Raw genomic sequence first — 20,202 nt, 5'->3', positions numbered from 1 at the left:
AACAGTTTTTAGGTATAGAGGCATGATAAATCACTTGGTGAGTGACAGAGGCCCTCAGTTGACTTCCAGGTTCTGGAGGGCCCTTTTCCAGTCATTATGGGTCCAGATCCACCTATCATCATCGCATCATCCAGGTAGTAATGGGCAAGCTGAGAAAATTAACCAATGGTTACAGCAGTATCGCAGGTGTTACACCACTTATCAGCAAGACAATTGGCCAGCCCTGCTCCCCATGGCCGAATTTACTTCTAACAGCTCTGTGCAATCCTCTACCAAGATGTCTCCCTTCCAAGCACTCTACGGGGTTAACCCTCGGGTGTTGCCCACCTCCTCCCAGCAGGGAACTGTTCCAGCCACGGCTGATTTTCTTAAAGAGCAACAAGCTGCACAGGAGTTGTTAAAGGAGCAGCTGAACAGGGCAAAGAGTGCTTACAAGAGAGCTGCAGATGCTCACAGACAAGAGGGGCCAGTGATTGCAGTAGGAGTCAAAGTGTGGCTCTCTACCAAGTTTTTGACCTCTACCAGGCCCTCCAAGAAGTTGGACTCTAAGTTTGTGGGCCCTTTCACTGTGGTGCAGCAGATAAATCCAATGGCTTATCGCTTAAAGCTGCCAGCATCCATGAAAATTCATCCAGGCTTTCACAGAGCCTTGCTAGTCAAAGACCCTCCCGCAAGTACCTTACGATCAAAAATGCCCCCCCACCTCCAGTAAATGTGGAGGGGGGGGAGGAATATGAAGTGGAGGAAATTCTGGACTATAGGAGGAGGAGAAGGGGAATCCAATATTTAATACACTGGAAAGGGTACCCCGAGGAAGAGCGCACATGGGAAAATGCCAGAGATGTGCATACACCAGCGCTGGTTCATTGATTCCATCAGCTTTTCCCTCACAAAAACAAGCCTCGCACTCTACCAGAGATTCCTCACTTGTCTGAGCAAGCAGAGGAATCCCAAGCAGAGGAGTTCGTAAGTTGGCACCCCCACCCCCGCCAGAGGCTCTGAGGCCAGGGAGAGAGGAGGAGGGGGAGCTGCAGCCCTCCACCTCCGGCTTGCATTTCCCAAGGGGGAGGGGGGCAGAATCTTCTAATTATCTAGCTATTTTCCAGCAGCAGCCACCTGGGCCAGAAGCGTTATGAGACCTAGAGAGCAGCATTGATTGGTCCTTGGAGCAGTTTTCCTTTGAAGAATTTCCATCGTTGCCCAGTTCCCATGGTAGCTTGGAGGGGGAGATGGACTCTCATGAGACCCTGGAGGGAGGAAGGAACTCTGGAAGGGAGGGGGCTGAAATGGAATGTGAGTCTGGAGGGGAGGGTGATGTCATGAGTACTGATGGCGAGCAGGAGGGGGCCCCTATCCAGGGGGGGAAACGCATACGTAGTACTGAGGAATTAAGCAGCCATTCAAAGAGACACAGATCAGACCTGCCTTAACTTTTGGGGTTTATCTATGTCCTAACTACCAGGAAACACACTGAGACAATGACTTGGTCTCTAATATTTATTACTAGTACTTAACAAGAATCCTAACAAACTGAGGAAGCGTGGGAAAAACCCAGCCATATAAACCCCAAAGGTTAAGGCGGTCCCAATCTGTGTCTCTTTGAATGGCTGAACAGTTCCTCAGTGCTACGCATGCGCTTGACAGTCTGGGTGGGAGCCCCCTGCTCGCCATCCTTACTCATGACAATCTGTCTGGGTTTTTCCCACGCTTCTTCAGTTTGTTAGGATTTTCTGTCTAATGTAGCAGTCATAAAACACTAGAGACCTATTCCTTGTCTCAGCCTGGTTCCTGGCTGTTACGACAGGAATTGACAGGAAAGGATTCAGGAAAGTGCACCAACTTTGTGTTGGTGGGTGTAGCCTGAAAGGAGAACCATGGGGCTCCTTTAAAGGGGAAATTGTTTGATGATTTGCATATCTGTTGGGGTAAAAGAGCCCCTCATGGCACTGATCTCATAGATCTCTGTGCACATACCTTACAGGGGTGATTTTCACATAGTTTTCTAGTGCTAGGAAAAGTTCAGGAAAACTGTTGTTCTTCTTGTTTTACACTGAGGACGTAGGAGAAAGGGGAGGTTTACCTTAGAGTAATTAAAACAAAGACTTGAAAGTTTTCACCACTTTTCAAAAGTGATTCAGGGTAAGAGAGAATGAACATGCACTAAGAATTTTTGAAAGAGAAATGAACAGAGCAGCGCATCTGAGTTCAGGAAAATTTTTACATTTCGCCTTAACGACGCCCTTCTGTAGAAACCCAAAAGGACTGTACACCGACCAAGCCACGAGGCACAATTCTTAAGTCAGAGTTTAATCAGAGAAATCAGAGGAAGAGAAGAAAAAGGTTGAGCCAATAGGGTGTTCTTTCTTAATTAGATCACTTGCAACCTTCCCTTCTGGCTTCCCCATTGACTTTCTGGGGAAGCAAGCAGAGAAGATTGCAGATGGCGATCACGTGATCGCAGCCCCCTAGCAACAATATGTAAATGCGAGCTGGATGCTGAGGGCCCAAAATGTGGTCACATGATCATGGGGGGCGGGGGACGTTCCTGCAACGTTTCACGATGGCCAGAAGTGCTTCACTGGCCATAAAGCACCCTTTCCAAGGCCGTCATTGCTTTGAACAATCATTAAGCAATCAGTCGTTAAGTGAGGACTTCCTGTATATTCATGTGGAGGGAACAAGTAAAGTGCAACATGTAGAAAAGAACTAAACTGAGGAGGGGTGGCAATGTTGAGAACCAAAGGGGACTGAACTGCAAAATATCTCAAGAAACAATTGTTGGTAAGGAATCAATATTTCTACCTCAGCTTATATTTTAACTTCTCAAAAGGGCCCAGTTTATTCCACTGCCCTGAGATTCCCTTCATCTCCCTGTCTGAGGTTCTAACCACGGTTGGAAGGAAATCTCACCCGCTGCATTCAGAGCTGGGAATAAAAAGTGCTCAGGCCGTTGTGTGAACAGGTTGAAAGCCGATTTTCGAAGTGCTCGTACAACAACGGCAGTGGCCACAGTCTGGAATTTCCTGCCAGCCTTTACGTGGAAAATCTTTGCGGTTCTTTTGTGAAAGTCTTGGCCAGTGGATGGAAAGGGGGCGCTCTCTAGGAATTCTGGGAAGGAGCAATTCCCCGGTGTTCAGAGGGGGGGCGCTCTGTGGTGGGGCCCCTGCTGGGTCGGGGTTCCCTTTACTTAGGGCAGTTTGGCTTCCGACCGAGCTGGGATCTCTTCCTGTTTGGCGCTGCTAGATCGGAAGGTGAACTTTCTGGAGAAGGAATCTTTTGTGGAGATCTCTTCGGCCTAGGAAGAATGTTGACCTGAATGGGTCCTTTTATGTGAAAGATCTCTGGCCAAGTCTGAAAGGGATCTTTTTTCAGAACAGCTGGGTGCTTCCTGTTCCCTTTTCACCTTTTGCCATGCTTAGGAAGGGAAATCTGTATGGCGGGAAAAGGAGCATTTGGGGCAGAAAGTAAGGAGGAAGAGAGAGATCTTGACTCCTTCTGACACCACATTACCCACCACGTCTTCCAAGATCGGCTGTGGGCTCTCACTTCATTCTGTGGAGATTTATTTGCTGCTGCTCATTCCAACTACACAAACTCAACCTTCTGTGACTGAATCAAATTGGACAGCTGCTCTAGGGAAGAGAGAGTTTTTGCCAGGCTTCAGACTCACTTCCTCCCACTGTGTCTCTCGCACAGTAATAGACTGCCGAGTCCTCTGGCTTCAGGCCGTTCATTTGCATATACAGCTGGCTTTTGGCGTTGTCCCTGGAGATGGTGAAGCGTCCCTTGACTTTGTCCGAGTAGTTAATAGTACTAGAATCGTACTTTATTTCTGCCACCCATTCCAGGCCTTTCCCATGGGCCTGTCTCACCCAGGTCATCCAATAGCTGCTGAAGTCAAATCCAGAGCCTTGGCAGGAGAGACGGAGGGACTCTCCAGGCCTTCTCACGTCCCCTCCGGACTCCACCAGCTGGGCCTCTGACAGGACACCTACAAAGAAAAGTGTTTTGGTGAAATGTCCTGTATACAAGAATTAAGATGGAAAGGACCTGAATACGATAGAAACAATTACCTCTGAGGACTGCTAGGAAGGACACCAAGTTCAGCCACAGGATCATTTTTGCTCCCTTTAATGATTGGAGGAGAATTGACAGGTAAAGATTTGGGAGACTGCACAAACTTTGTGTTGGTGGGTGAAGCCTGAAAAGAGACACCCTGGGGCTCCTTTAAAGGGGAAATTGTGGCCTGATTTACATATCACTCAGCATAAAAGAGCCCCTCAGGGCACAGAGGTATAGATGTCTTTCAACACACCTTTCACATACAGGACATAGGAGAAAGGGCAGTTTAGACTCGAATAATTAAAGCAAATCTGACAGAAGCTCCTCAATTCAGCTAAGGGTTTTAAGGTGACAGGAAGAAATCATGCCCTAAAATTTCCTTAAACAGCCACGTTAGAGCCGGACCTGGAAAGGATGGCACATTGGAGATCAGAATGGTTGCTCCATAGTTGTTCCCTTGACCGCGTTCTTTGGAAGAAATCAAAATTAAGTCAATGCAGACCAAGCCATAAGGCCCAATTTGTAAGCAACAAATGAATTTTACACAAACATCGAAGTCTGAAAGTTGGAATAAAAAAAAAATGAATGTATTGGAAGCCTGTAGGGTCTTCCGGATTAGTTTGATTTTTTACTCAGCAATTCTACGGATTACATACTGTATATTGGGAGGGGGGGAGGGGTTGGTTCCCATTTTGTATGGTGGTCTTTTGGGTTATTAGCTGCCCAGAGTTGATTCATACAGAGACTAATAAAAATGCCTCTCCTACACTTAGTCCGTGGACTGAGAAACACAAATAAATGAGTTTTCATTTCCCAAACAATTCAGTTTGTTCTATATTTAGCAAAGCACATCTGTTCCCAACTTGGATGTGGCTTCATGGTGAGGAATGTAATCTCCTGGGATGTCAAATTTCTCTGAATTGCCTTCAGTGGTCTCTCAGGAAAATGAGAGTAAAAGTAATGATGCCTCCGAAGTGAGACAAGGCCTGCAGACCCTTCCTTTGTTCCCCTCCCCCTCCCTCACCCCCACCCCACACATATGCAAAGTGATTCCGTGTGGCAATACTGCCCCCTGGTGTAAAACCTGAAGAGGGGAGGCATCTAATTAACTTCCCAAAGAGATTCTCACATCAAGAAATGGTATTTTTTTTTCATTTCTCAGAAGAAATGAAAGAGCTCCAGGGAACTGAAGCCCATCTAGGGAGTAACCCAAAACTGCTCTTTTGTTATATGACAGGAAATTCCTGTGATGGGTTATTCTATGAGATAATGTACTTTCTTTAGGTCGTCTATTCTTAATTTTTCTCCTATCATGAAATCGTGTAAAAATGAGTTGGGAAGGACCACCTCGGTTGTCTAGTACAAACCATCCCTAACTTGTGGGGAGCCAGACCCTCACTGCAGACCTCCAACCAAAAGAGTCTGTTCCAGCCAGATTAAAGCAGGTCCCCCTCATTCTTCCCTCACCATCGTTTTACTCTTGGCCGACCGGGTTGGAAGGGCTTATCATTGGTCAAAATCTTCTCTGTCCTGGTTTTGTATTCTGTCTGATAAGAGAATAATTCATAACACCTCTTGTCCTTCTTCTACCATTCATTCAGGGTGGATGACTGTGGTTTTGCTATATATGAGACTTAGAGGAAAACATATTTTTTATCCTTTTTTTAGTTTTCTTTATTTCTTCAAAATGTATTCCATTTTTCCTAGGTAAATTCCATCTCTACATACGTTGGACCATTTTTGGCTATTTTGTATGGTTCACTTAACTCAGAAGCAGTAACTGATTATAGAGTCCTCCAGAAAAAAAAGAGGTACTCGGTGCATTGACCTTCCTCTTTTCCTTGAAGGTATATTCCAGAGAGGAGCGGAGAGGAGAGGTGAGGAGAGGAGAGGAGAGGGGAATTCTTCCTTAGTTTGCAAATGTCTTTTGATAAAGAGTCACTCTCTCCATTCACATGAGAGATTTCTTTGAAACTATTTTGAAATAATGTGAGTGCTCTCTAGGGCTATTAATTAATATCCTATCTTATGTCCTATACTACTAAAGAGACAATATCATAGAGTGTTACTTATTATTACTTTGGTATACTCTATAATATTACTTTTACAGTATACTATTGACTGAATCAACTTGGAGAGCGGCTCTACAGAAGGGACGGTTTTTGCCAGATTTCCGACTCACTTCCTCTCACTGTGTCCCTTGCACAGTAATAGACTGCCGTGTCCTCTGGCTTCAGGCTGCCCATTTGCAGATACAGCTGGCTGCGGGAATCATCCCTGGAGATGGTGAAGCCTCCCTTGACTTTGTCTCAATAGGCAGTGGTAGAGCCAATAATTGCTGGAAATATGCTGGCCACCCATTCCAGTCCTTTTCCAGGAGCCTGTCTCACCCAGCTCATCCAATAGCTGCTGAAGGAGAATCCAGAGGCTTGGGAGGAGAGAAGGAGGGATTCTCCAAGCCTTCTCACGTCCCCTCCAGACTCCACCAACTGGACCTCTGACTGGACACCTACAAAGAAAGGTGTTTTGGTGAAATCTCCTGTATACAAGCAGAACACATAGAAAGTACCTGATACCTGATTGGAAACAATTACCTCTGAGGACTGCTAGGAAGGACACCAAGTTCAGCCATAGGATCATTTTTGCTCCCTCGAATGAATGGAGGGAATTGACAGCAAAGGATTCGGGAAAGTGCACAAAGTTTGTGTTGGTGGGTGTAGCCTGACAAGGGAAACCATGGGGCTCCTTTAATGAGGAAATTGTTTGTTGATTTGCATATCTCTTGGGATAAAAGAGACCCTCCATTCATTGACCTATAGACTTCTTTGCACATACATTTCAAACATGATTTTCAAGTGATGTTCCAATCCTAACAACGGTCAAGACAGTGCTTTGTTTAATTGTGAGTTCATAGGCGAAAGAGCAGTTTTCCACTGGAGTAAGTAAAGTGAAATCTGACTGAAGCTCATTTCAAGAAAGGGTTTTAAGGCGAGAGAAAGAAATAATGCACTGAAAATTCCTTAAATGGCTGTGTTAGAGACTGAACGTGAAAAGAAAGACACATCTGAGTCCAGGACATTTGCTCCACAGCTGTTCCCTTTGACCATGTCCTTCGGAAGAAACTAAAAACAACTGAATGCAGACCAAACCTTAACGCACCATTATAAGCCACAGTTGAATTACAGATATGGATCCAAGTCTCAAAGCTGGAAAGTAAAAATGCCCCCAAGACACTCACTCCCTGCACTGAGAAATACAAATAAATCACTTTGCATTTTCCAAATAATTCAGTTTGTTCTACAGTACATATAAAAAGTGTACACACCCCTGTTAAAATGCCAGGTTTTTGAGATGTAAAAAAATCAGACCAAGATAAATCACTTCAGAATTTTTTCCACCTTCAGCATAACATAAAATATGTACAATTCAATTGAAAAACAAACAAATCTTTTATGGGAAAAAATAAAAATAAAGATAAAAATGAGAATAACATGATTATTTCAATTTATATAGCCATCGATCTCAATTTTACCTGACTCTAGGCACCCTACAATAAAACAAATACAAAATACATAATATAAAACAAAACAAAAAAACCCATACCAGCTGGGCATTGTCTAATGTATCTTCCTTACAAAAAAAGATGGACGGTATCCCATGCCAGGGCCCCAGAGTCAAGAACAAAGCCAGGTTTTCAAGGCCTTATGAACGTCCAACAAGGACAGGCCAATCTAATCTCAGAGGGAACGATGTTCCACTGGGTGGATGCCACGTCATAAACGGCTCTCCTTCTGGGGCCCACCATTTCTCTCTGAGGGCAATCTAATCAAACAATATATATACAAAAAAAATCATGGTAATACAAGAAGGAATCATGCTGATGGCCTCATCACACATCCAGGTAAAATATAAATGAAAGAAGATTGAATGAAAACATCAATGACCTGCATGAAAGAACTTTGAGAAGGTCTGGCCACCAAGCCCTAGAGCTAGAGTTAGCCTGAACTTCGGAACAAGCATACAAATCAGGAATTCTGATTCCTTAATCCCAATGTGTAATTCTAAAGACATTTCAGAGAGCTGAGCTTTTTCAGGAGTTTGCCATTTCCTTCTTTCAGGAATTTATTTATTTATTCATTTTCCCACTTTATTTTCTGCCCTGAGATGTCTGTTAAACAAGTCCCACACTGCTTGTGATTGAGATCCGCCCTGTCATCCTCCTTCCTGTGATGCAGACTTCTCTTTTCCATTCTGATGGGCAAATCCAACCTTCTTTCCTCAACTTGGAGAGCTGTTCTGAGGAGCAGAAGGTATCTGCTTGGCGTCAGGCTGACTTCTTTGCACTGTGTCTCTCGCACAGTAATAGACTGCTGTGTCATCAGGTCTCAGGCTGTTCATCTGCAGATACAGCTGGTTCTCGGCACTGTCCCTGGAGATGGTGAAGCGTCCCTCGACTTTATCCAAATAGTGCGTAGGAGTTGAGGAGGTGCCTATGTAGGCAACCCATTCCAGTCCTTTGCCTGGATACTGTCTCACCCAGTGCATGCCAGAACTGCTGGAGGCAAAGCCAGAAGCTTGGCAGGAGAGAAGAAGGGACTTTCCAGGCCTCCTCACGTCCCCTCCAGACTCCACCAACTGGCCCTCTGACTGGACACCTACAAAGAAAGGTGTTTTGGTGAAATCTCCTATATACAAGAATTAAGATGGAAAGGACCTGAATATGATAGAAATAATTACCTCTGAGGACTGCTAGGAAGGACACCAAGTTCAGCCACAGGATCATTTTGCTCCCTCTAATGATTGAAGGGGAATTGACAGGTGAGGATTTGGGAGACTGCACAAACTTTGTGTTGGTGGGTATAGCCTGAAAAGAGAAACCGTGGGGCTCATTTAAAGGGGAAATTTTGGCCCTATTTACATATCGCTCAGCATAAAAGAGCCCCGCAGGGCATTGAGGTATAAATGTCTTTCAACACACCTTTCACATACAGAACATAGGAGAAAGGGCTGTTTAGACTGGAATAAGTAAATCACATTCTGACAGAAACTCATTTCAAGAAAGAGACACAGAAGGCCTCTGAGAGAGGATCTCTGCAATTCCCAGTGTTTGAGTTTCTTGGCTGTGCCCAGCGGTGGGGAGGGAGTGTCAGGATTAAGGGAATTGAATATATATTGATAAATTGATATGGAAAAATGGGGAAAATTAAAACAATCTTTGCTGGGAAAGATATCCATAATCAAAATAAATGTATTACTGAAGATGCTATTTCTTTTTCAAACATTACCTACTCTAATCAATGAAATAATATTTAAAATATGGCAAAAAGATATCTCAAATTTTATTTGGCAAGGAAAAAGACAACAAATTAAATTTAAATTATTACAAGATGCTAAAGAAAGAGGAGGGTTGGGGTTACCAGATCTTAAATTGTACTTTGAAGCTTGTTGCTTTCTGTGGATAAGAGAATGGTTACCGTTAGAAAATCCAAAACTTCTACAGCGAGAGGGACATGAACTTAGATGTGGGTGGCATGCATCTATTTCAAATGAAAACGTAATAATGAACGAAGAATTGAGAAATCATAAAATTAGAAAAGTATTATTGAGGGTTTCGGATAAGTATAGCAGTAGATTATTACCAAACATACCAATGTGGATATTGCCACAAGAAGCTTTTGCAAGGAGGGAAAGTATATGTGATAAGATAAAATGGTTAAATTATAAAGATATAATCAAATATGAACAAGATACATCTATGCTAAAAACAAGAGAAGAAATAGGAGGAGAAGGACACTGGTGTCATTGGTTCACATATATGCAGTTAAATGAACGATTTAAATGAGATAAAAATTTATATAAATTTAAAAAAAGAAAAAACAGAGATCGAAAAACAGTTATATATAAATAATGAGCATATTATGCCAAAGATGTAGAAAATGTTCTTACAATTAAATCAAGAAGATGAACAGATCAAAGAGTGTATGATTAATTGGGCGAGAAATTTTGGATATAGTATTTTATTAGAGAACTGGGAGAAAATGTGGACAAAGGGATGAAAATTTACTTAGTGTTATCATTTAAAGGAAAACTTGTATAAAATGATGTTCAGGTGGAACGTAACACCACAAAAATATGCAAAATTGTATAAAAACGTTTCTAATGTATGTTGTAAATGTTCACAAAGGAAGGACCATTTTGCAAATCACTTTGCCTTCTCCCAGTTGGAATGCAAGAAATGCATGAAAACTAAGGGACAATCTTCTATCATCCCTAAATTTATATATAACTTTGGATAAAGGAGATACACTATCCATTCACATAATATGGATTTTTTAAAAAGAATTTTGAAATTTTGGGCAAGTCCTTATTGGAGTCAAGACAGGCCTGTTGAATAATTCATACCTAGGATAAGGAGCAGGGCTACATTTGATTAAATAAAATCCTAGCATTTCCTTCATCACAGATCGAAAACTACAAGGTGAGACCATAGGAGTTATTTCAATATTTATTTTCCATTTAATTTCCCTGTTGAGCAAAGAGGCTGAGCAATTCCAACCTTTCTCCCACCCAGAAGTTACTGGGGACGACGGCAGGTGGGGAGGCAATTTTCCTGAACCACCAAGAACATGACTTTCCCTGGAACTGACTTGAAACCTCCGATCTACGTTCCTTTGCTATTCTAAGTATTATAACACAACGGCATTTAGGCTACCCTTGGCCTGACGTTTTTAGGCCTTATTTTCTGGCTTCTGCCCCCTTCCTTGGTGTCAGACCACAACAAACTCTTGCAGGCCTAGCAGCATCCTGAATTTATTACTAACTTTCGACTGCTAGCAGAGGAAAATGATTTTAAACGCATTTAAACTTCCAAATGCCTATATGTGTGTGCATGCATTCATTTGTGTGTGTCTGGGTGTGTGTACATATATGTAGTACATCTATGGAGAGAGGGAGAGAGGATATATAGACACAGAAACAAATGCACATAAAGAGGGAGAGGGGAAGATCTCCGTCTCAAGAAAGAGTAAATGAAGGTTGAACTTCAACACCAATAAAAAAAATAAGAGTTCTAATTACTGAATCAATTCTGTATGTCCTGATACTTTTTGAGAGCAGAACTTGAGAACAATTTCCCTTCGCTGCTTTCAGGGGGTTAATGAGATTTGCCATTTTCTTCCTATCCAAAAGGAGAACAGATCCCTGAATGCCCAGGCCAAGATCAGCTGTTGGTCCCTCTTGGCACTCAGGCAGCTTTCTCAGGTCCCTCTCAAGTCTCCTGGGAAAATCCAGCCTTTTGCTGCTGAGCTGACTTGAGGAGCAAAGGCAGGTTTTTGCCAGGCTTCAGACTCACTTCCTCCCACTGTGTCTCTCACACAGTAATAGACTGCCGAGTCCTCCAGTTTCAGGCTGTTCATTTGCAGATAGACTTGGCTTTTGGAGTTGTCCCTGGAGATGGTGAAGCGTCCCTTCACTTTGTCCGAGTAGTAAGTAGTGGAAGCAGTGCTTATCCCTGCCACCCATTCCAGTCCTTTCCCTGGAGCCTGTCTCACCCAGTGCATCCAGTAGCTGCTGAACGTGAATCCGGAGCCTTGGCAGGAGACGGAGGGACTCTCCAGGCCTCCTCATGTCCCCTCCAGACTCCACCAACTGGGCCTCTGACAGGACACCTGAAATAAAAGTTGTTTTAATGAGCTCTCCTTTATGCAAGAATTAAAATGGAAAGGACCTGAATAGGAGGGAACCAATTACCTCTGAGGACTGCCAGTAAGGAAACCAAATTCAGCCACAGGATCATTTTTGCTCCCGTTAAAGATTAGAGGGGACTTGACAGGAAAGGATTCAGGAAAGGGCACAAACTTTGTGTTGGTGGGTGAGGCTGAAAAAGAGACACCCTGGGGCTCCTTTAAAGGGGAAATTGTGGCCTGATTTACATATTGCTCAGCATAAAAGAGCCCCTCGGGGCTTTGAGGTATAGATGTCTTTCCACACACCTTCCACACATGGGACATAGAAGAAAGGGCAGCTTTACACTGGAATAATTAAACCTTCTGACAGATGCTCCTCACTTAATGTAAGGGTTTTAAGGTGACAGAAAGAAATCAAGCATTGAAATTTCCTCAAAAAGCCATGCTACAGTCCGGAAATAAAGAGGATGGCACATGGGAGTTCCAAGTGGTTGCTCCACAGTTTTTCCCTTGACCACGTTCTTTGGAAGAAACCCAAATCAAGTGATTGCAGACCAAGCCAAAAGGCCCAATTAATAGGCCACAGATCAATTTTACATACACAACCAAGTCTCAAAGTTGGAATATAAATCGTTGGAAGCCTGTATGATGTTTCTTAATGGATTGGTTTTTAACTTTGCAGCCATACCGATTACAAATATTGCAAGGTTTTTGGGTTGCCATTTTTATGGTCTTCTTATCTGTTATTACCTGCCCAGAGTTAATTCATACTAAGACTCAAAAAAAACCCTCTCCTACACTTATTCCATGGACTGAGAAACACAAATAAATGACTTTTCATTTTCCAAACACTTCAGTTTGTTCTATATTTAGCAAAGCACATCTGTTCTCAACTCGGATGTCGCTTCATGGTGAGGAATGTAATCTCCTGGGATGTTAAATTTCTTTGATTTGCCTTCAGTGGTCTCTCAGGAAAATGAGAGTAAATATAATGATGCCTCCGAAGTGAGACAAGGCCTGTAGACCCTTCCTTTATTCCCCTCCCCCTCCCCCACCCCACACATATGGAAAGTGATTCCGTGTGGCAACACTGCCCCCTGGTGGAAAACCTGAGGAGGGGAGGCATCTACTTAACTTTCCAGAGAGATTCTTCCATTAAGAAATGGTAATTAGGGCTCAGAAGAAATGAAAGATCTCCAGGGAACTTAAGCCGGTGTAGGGAGAAATCCTAATTTTTTGTTACATAATAGGAAATTCCTTTTGATGGCTTATTCTATCAGATACTGTATTTTCTTGAGGTTGTGTATTCTTATTTTTTTTTTCTCCCCTAAATGTCATGAATACAAATGTACATTGTATTACATAAAAATCTAGCATTGCCATGTGGAAGTTGTGGGGTTGATTTTCATAAATCACAGATCAAAAACTACAAGGTGAGACCATTAGAGTTGTTTCAATATTTTTTTCCATTTTACTTTCCTGTTGAGCAAAAAGGCAGACCAATTCCAATCTTCCCCCCACCCGGAAGTTAGTGGAGGGGATGGCAGGTTGAGGTATCCCTGGGTGGGGAGGGGGTGGCAGCAGGACCTGCCAGGCAGCTAACAAAGGCTGGAAGAGAGTCCAATCTCAACAGACCCAGGAGGCTTCTGGGAGAGGATCTCTGCAATTCCCAAAGTTTTGATTTCTTGACTCTACCCAGCATTAGGGAGGGAGTGTCAGGATTAAGGGAATTGAATATATATTAACATAGAAGGAATGGGAAACGAGCATCAGGTAGAAAATAGTTTAACTGAGGAGAGATGGCAGTATTCAGAGAAACAAATGGGAATGAACTGAAATATTCATCAACGAAGAAATATAGGTACTGAATCCCTATTTGTTCCTCTCATGAAATTTAAACTTTATTTTTCTTATTTTTAAACTTCCTAGTATATTCTCCTGCCCCAATACTTCCTTTTTTCCTTGTCATGGTTCCATTTAATTTATACCCAATTTGATTGCCTCAGGCTCAAAAGATCAGCCCAAAGCAGCAGACCCCAAGACAACTGGAGTTTTCGTATCTCCCTATGAGGGTTGGGGAGATGTTTTCTTTTAAACAAAGAAAAAATATATATCTACAGTAGAAATGTGAAACTCCTCCAGACAGTTGCTCCTCATGGGAAGACCACAACACAGCAGTCTCCAGCAGGTTTAGCCCTCTGGGAGACAAGGGAGTAGCCATCTTTTTGCTCTAGCCACAGATGACACCTTTGAAAGGACACCAAGTGCCCCCTAGTGTAACATTGGTCATCGTTACTGATGGTGTAAGGGTCCAGATGCATCTGAAATAAGAGTTTGAAATTAATTATCAGAACCCTCCCCATCGGAAAATGTTATTTATTTATTTATTTATTTGGTTATTAATTTTGTTATTTATCAAATTATCAGTTTAACTTTATCAAGTGACTCTGGGCAGCATAGAACACAGTGTAAGAATATTTAATAAATGCTAAACAATTGTTTTAATTATTAAAAACATTTAAAACTATAGAAAACTAAAAAAAAGGAATATTAGGGGAAAATATATGAATAAGATTGGAGCCATAAAATGCCTTTGTTTTGAATTCTTCTTAAAAATGATAGGATGGGTCTTTGAAGCTTGGACACTAGAGGGAACTTGGAGGAACTCAACATTACAACGAAGGAATATGAAGTGTAGGTGTGTGGAAGCAAAGGAATGAACTTACCGATTCAACACAAATGAAGTACAATAAAAGAGACATCAAGAGCTATCTGTGAAATTTACATTTTCAGAAATTTTCAGGAAAACAAATGGCAGATTGAAATCCAAAAGAGGGGAGGGACTGTGCTCCCTCAACATCTTGGCACCCCTCCTTGGAGCTTACTGCAATGTGTCTCTGTACTACGGCATAACTTCGAAATGTGGAACATGTGATTAATCCTTACGAATGACCAAAGGTGCCTTTTCTTCAGGTTAAATAAAGCTTTGCATGGCAGGTCTCTGCCAATTTAGAACACTGCTGTCCTAACAGTCAGGAAACACGCTGAGATGATGGTTAATTCTCTATTGTTATTGCTGCTAATTAGACAGAATCCTAACAAACTGAAAAAGCGTGGGAAAAACCCAGACAGATAAACCCCAAAAGTTAAGGCGGGTCTGATCTGTGTCTCTTTGAATGACTGCTTACTTCCTCAGTACTACGCATGCGTTTTGCCACCTGGATAGGGGCCCCCTCCTGCTTGCCATCAGTACTCACAACATCACCCTCCCCTCCAGATTCACATTCCATTTCAGCCCCCTCCCTTCCCGAAGATGGATAAGAGGCCATGTCCCTTGCCAAGCTCCCATGGGAACTGGCAACAATGGACAGTCTTCAAAGGAAAACTCCAAGGACGAAGTTGGGCTGCTCTCCAGGTCTAATAACACTTCCGGCCCAGGTGGCTGCATCTGGAAGATAGCTAGATGATTAGAAGTTTCTTCCCCCCTCCCCTCTGGGAACTGGAAGGCTGATGTGGAGGGCCATGGTTCCCCCCCATCCTGCCGCTCCGGCCTCTGAGGTTCAGGCAGGGTTTGAAAATGCAAACTTATGAACTCCACTGCTTGGGATTCCTCTGCTTGCTCAGCCAAGTGAGGAATCTCTTGCAGAGTGCGAGGCTTCAGTTTGTGAGGGAAAAGCTGATGGAACTGATGAGCCAGTGCTGGTGCACGTACAACTCTGGCATTCTCCCACTGCGCTCTTCCTCAGGGTACCCTTTCCAGTGTATTAAATATTGGATGCCCCTTCCCCTCCTCCTAGAGTCCAGAATTTCCTCGACTATGTATTCTTCCTCCCCCTCCACAATTACTGGAGGTGGAGGGGTAGTTGCGATCGTAAGGCACTTGGGGGAGGATCCTTGGCTAGCAAGGCTCTCTGAAACACTGGATGGACTTTTATGGATGCTGGCAGCTGTAAACGATAAGCCACTGGATTTATCTGCTGTACCACAGTGAAAGGGCCCACAAACGTAGAGTCCAAATTCTTGGAAGGCCTGGTAGAGGTCAAAAACTTGTTAGAGAGCCACACTTTGTCTCTTACCACAATCGCAGGCCCTTCTTGACTGTGAGCATCTGCAGCTCTCTTGTAAGCTCTCTTTGCCCTGTTTAGCTGCTCCTTTAACAACTCCTATCCGGCTTGTTGCTCTTTAAGAAAATCCTCCGTGGCTGGAACAGATCCCTGTTGGGAGGAGGTGGGCAACACCTGAGGGTTAACCCCGTAGAGTGCTTGGAAGGGAGACATCTTGGTATTGCACAGAGTTGTTATAAGTAAATTCTGCCATGGGGAGCAGGGCTGGCCAATTGTCTTCCTGATGAGTGGTGTAACACCTGAGATACTGCTGTAACCATTGGTTAATTTTCTCAGCTTGCCCGTTACTAGCCGGATGATGTGATGATGAGAGGTGGATCTGTACCCCTAATGACTGGAAAAGGGCGCTCCAGAACCTGGAAGTGAACTGAGGGCCTCTGTCACTCACCAAGTGATTTACCATGCCTCTATACATAAAAACATGGTCCATGAACAACTGCGCTGTGGCTTGCGCAGATGGGAGGCCCTTGGAAGGAATAAAATGTGCCATTTTAGTGAAAAGGTCCACCACCACTAGTATGGAAGTCAGCCCCTGGACCGGGGGTAAATCAGTGATGAAATCCATGGAGATTGTATCCCAAGGCTGGCTGGGGGTGGGTAGGGCTTGCACGTGTCCTGTGGGCCTCCCTGTGAGAGGCTTGGCTAGTCTACATGTATGACAAGAAGCCACGTAGCCCTTTATGTCTGCAGACATCTTAGGCCACCAGTAGTCTCTCAGAGCTCTATGGAGAGTTTTGAAAACACCTCCATGGCCTGCTGTTTGATGGTCATGGCAAAGTCATGGGAATGAACTGAAGTATTCATTAAGGAAGAAACCTAGGTAATGAATCCCTATTTGTACCTCTCAAGACATTTTAACATTTTATATATACATACATACATACATACATACATACATACATACATATATATATATATAGCTTCCTAATACATCCTCTTGCCCTAATATTTCCTTCTTGAACCTGTCATGGGTTCTTTTTAAACTATCCCCAAGTTGATTGCCTCAGGCTCAAAAGATCCCCCCAAAGCAGCAGATCCTATGACAATTGGAGTTTTTAACTTAATTCATTTCATTCATTCATTTTCTACCCTGCCTATATTTTTAGTTTTTTTTTTGTTAATAACTCAAGGCCAAATACTCCCTCCTCCTCCTATTTTCCCTACAACAGCAACCCTGTGAGGCGGGTTGGGCTGAGAGATAGCGACTGGCCCACGGTCACCCAGCTGGCTGTCAGGCCTCAGGCGGGGCGAGAACTCACGGCCTCCTGGATTCTAGCCTGTTTCCTTAACCACTAGACCAGCCAGGCTCTCCCTGTATGGGGTGGGGTGATGTTTTATTTTAAACAAACAATCAAAACATATCTAAATTACAAAAGTGAAACTTTCAAATTTCTATGTGAGTGTTCTCCAGGACTAAAAATTAATATCCTAACTTATATCCTATATTACTAAAGAGACAATATCATAGAGTGTTACCTATTATTACTTTGTTATATTCTATAATATTACTTTTACGCTATACTATTGACTGAATCAACTTGGAGAGCGGCTCTAAAGAAGGGATGGTTATTTTCCAGGTTTCAGATTCACTTCCTTTCACTTTGTCTCCTGCAAAGTAATAGACTGCCGTGTCCTCTGGCTTCAGGCTGTTCATCTGCAGATAGACTTGGCTTTTGGAGTTGTCCCTGGAGATGGTGAAGCATCCCTTGACTTTGTCCGAGTAGTAAGTGTCAGATGTACCCATTGCTGCAACCCATTCCAGCCCTTTTCCAGGGGCCTGTCTCACCCAGTGCATGGGATAGCTGCCACAGTTGAACCCAGAGGCTTGGCAGGTGAGGCAGAGGGACTCTCCAGGCCTTCTCACGTCCCCTCCAGACTCCACCAGCTGGGCCTCTGACAGGACACCTAAAATAAATGTTATTTTAATGAGCTCTCCTTTATGCAAGAATTAAAATGGAAAGAACCTGAATAGGAGGGAACCAATTACCTCTGAGGACTGCTAGGAAGGAAACCAAATTCAGCCACAGGATCATTTTTGCTCCCGTTAAAGAATAGAGGGGACTTGATAGGAAAGGATTCAGGAGAGGGCACAAACTTTGTCTTGGTGGGAGTAGCCTGAAAAGAGACACCCTGGGGCTCCTTTAAAGGGGAAATTGTGGCCTGATTTACATATTGCTCAGCATAAAAAAGCCCCTCGGGGCATTGAGGTATAGATTTAGTTCAACACACCTTTCACACATGGGATGTAGAAGAAAGGGCAGCTTTACACTGGAGTAAGCTTCTGTCAGAAGCTCCTCCTTTTAAGTAAGGGTGTTAAGGTGACAGGAAGAAATCAGGCATTGAAATTTCCTCAAATAGCCATGTTACAGTCCGCAAATAAAGAGGATGGCACATCAGAGTTCAAAATGGTTGCTCCACAGTTGTTCCCTTGACCACGTTCTTTGGAAGAAACCCAAATCAAGTGATTGCAGACCAAGCCAAAAGGCCCAATTTGTAAGCAACAATTGAATTTTACACAAACATCGAAGTCTGAAAGTTTGAATAAAAAAAAAATGAATGTATTGGAAGCCTGTAGGTTGTTCCGGATTAGTTTGTTTTTTTACTCGGCAATTCTACGGATTACATACTGTATATTGGGGGCGGGGGGTTGGTTCCCATTTTGTATGGTCTTCTTATGTGTTATTAGCTGCCCAGAGTTGATTCATACAAAGACTAATAAAAATGCCTCTCCTACACTTAGTCCGTGGGCTGAGAAACACAAATGAATGACTTTGCATTTTCCAAACAATTCAGTTTGTTTTATAATTAGCAAAGCCCATCTGTTCTTAACTCGGATGTGGGTTCATGGTGAGGAATGTAATCTCCTGGGAGCTTAAATTTCTCTGAATTGCCTTCAGTGATCTCTTAGGAAAATGAGAGTAAATATAATGATGTCTCCGAAATGAGACAAGGCCTGTAGACCTTTCCTTTCCCACTTTGGGAAAGTGCACAAACTTTGTGTTGGTTGGTCCAGCCTGACAAGGGAAACCATGGGGCTCCTTTAATGAGGAAATTGTTTGTTGATTTGCATATCTCTTGGGATAAAAGAGCCCCTCCATTCATTGACCTATAGACTTCTTTGCACATACATTTCACACATGATTTTCAAGTGATGTTCCAGTCCTAAGAACGGTCAAGAAAGTCCTTTGTTTAATTGTGAGTACATAGGCGAAAGGGCAGTTTTCCACTGGAGTAAGTGAAGTGAAATCTGACTGAGGCTCCTCATTTCAACAAAGGATTTTAAGGTGACAGAAAGAAATAATGCACTGAAATTTCCTTAAATGGCTGTGTTAGAGACTGAACGTGAAAAGAAAGACACATCTGAGTCCAGGACATTTGCTCCACAACTGTTCCCTTTGACCATGTCTTTCTGAAGAAACCAAAAACAACTGAATGCAGACGAAGCCTTAAGGCAGCATTATAAGCCACAATTGAATTACAGATACGCATCCAAGTCTCAAAGCTGGAATCAAAGAAATCACATTGGAAGCCTGAGGGTTGTCCCTTATAAATTGGGTTTTTTAACTCAGCAGTTGCATGGATTTCATATATTAAATACTTTTTTGTTTCCAATTTCATATGGTCTTCTTATCTGCCTTTAGTTGCTCTGAGTTGATTCCGCAAGATGGACAACCATAAAAAATGAGATAATAATCCTGACAGTAGTAACATTAATGCTAGTAAAAATGCCCCCAAGACACTCACTCCCTGGACTGAGAAATACAAATAAATCACTTTGCATTTTCCAAAGAATTCAGTTTGTTCTATAGTAGATATAGAAAGTCTACACACCCCTCTTAAAATGCCAGGTTTCTGAGATGTAAAAAAATCAGACCAAGATAAATCACTTCAGAATTTTTTCCACCTTCAGCATAACATAACACATGTACAATTCAATTGAAAAACAAACTGAAATATTTTAAGGGAAAAAATAAAAATAAAGATAAAAAATGAGAATAACATGATTATTTCAATTTATATAGCCATCGATCTCAATTTTACCTGACTCTAGGCACCCTACAATAAAACAAATACAAAATACATAATATAAAACAAAACAAAAAAACCCATACCAGCTGGGCATTGTCTAATGTATCTTCCTTACAAAAAAAGATGGACGGTAACCCATGCCAGGGCCCCAGAGTCAAGAACAAAGCCAGGTTTTCAAGGCCTTTTGGACTTCCAACAAGGACAGGCCAATCTAATCTCAGAGGGAATGATGTTCCACTGGGTGGATGCCACGTCATAAACGGCTCTCCTTCTGGGGCCCACCATTTCTCTCTGAGGGCAAT

At 42.8% G+C, this 20,202-nt stretch overlaps 1 gene segment (V, D, J or C); it reads right to left on the bottom strand.

Moving 5' to 3' along the window:
* Positions 1-8,340: 8,340 nt before the first annotated feature.
* LOC134497120 (Ig heavy chain V-A1 region BS-5-like) lies at positions 8,341-17,759 on the bottom strand (the record flags this gene model as incomplete). The annotated part of the segment is given in 2 exon segments: positions 8,341-8,712; positions 17,472-17,759. Coding segments are annotated over 2 exon segments (660 nt in total), but the record flags the coding sequence as incomplete, so codon positions are not given.
* Positions 17,760-20,202: the final 2,443 nt, after the last annotated feature.

This window comes from Candoia aspera, chromosome 4, assembly GCF_035149785.1.
Source record: "Candoia aspera isolate rCanAsp1 chromosome 4, rCanAsp1.hap2, whole genome shotgun sequence".
NCBI classification, from domain to species: Eukaryota; Metazoa; Chordata; class Lepidosauria; order Squamata; family Boidae; genus Candoia; species Candoia aspera.
This window is presented reverse-complemented; position numbering and strand designations above follow the sequence as displayed.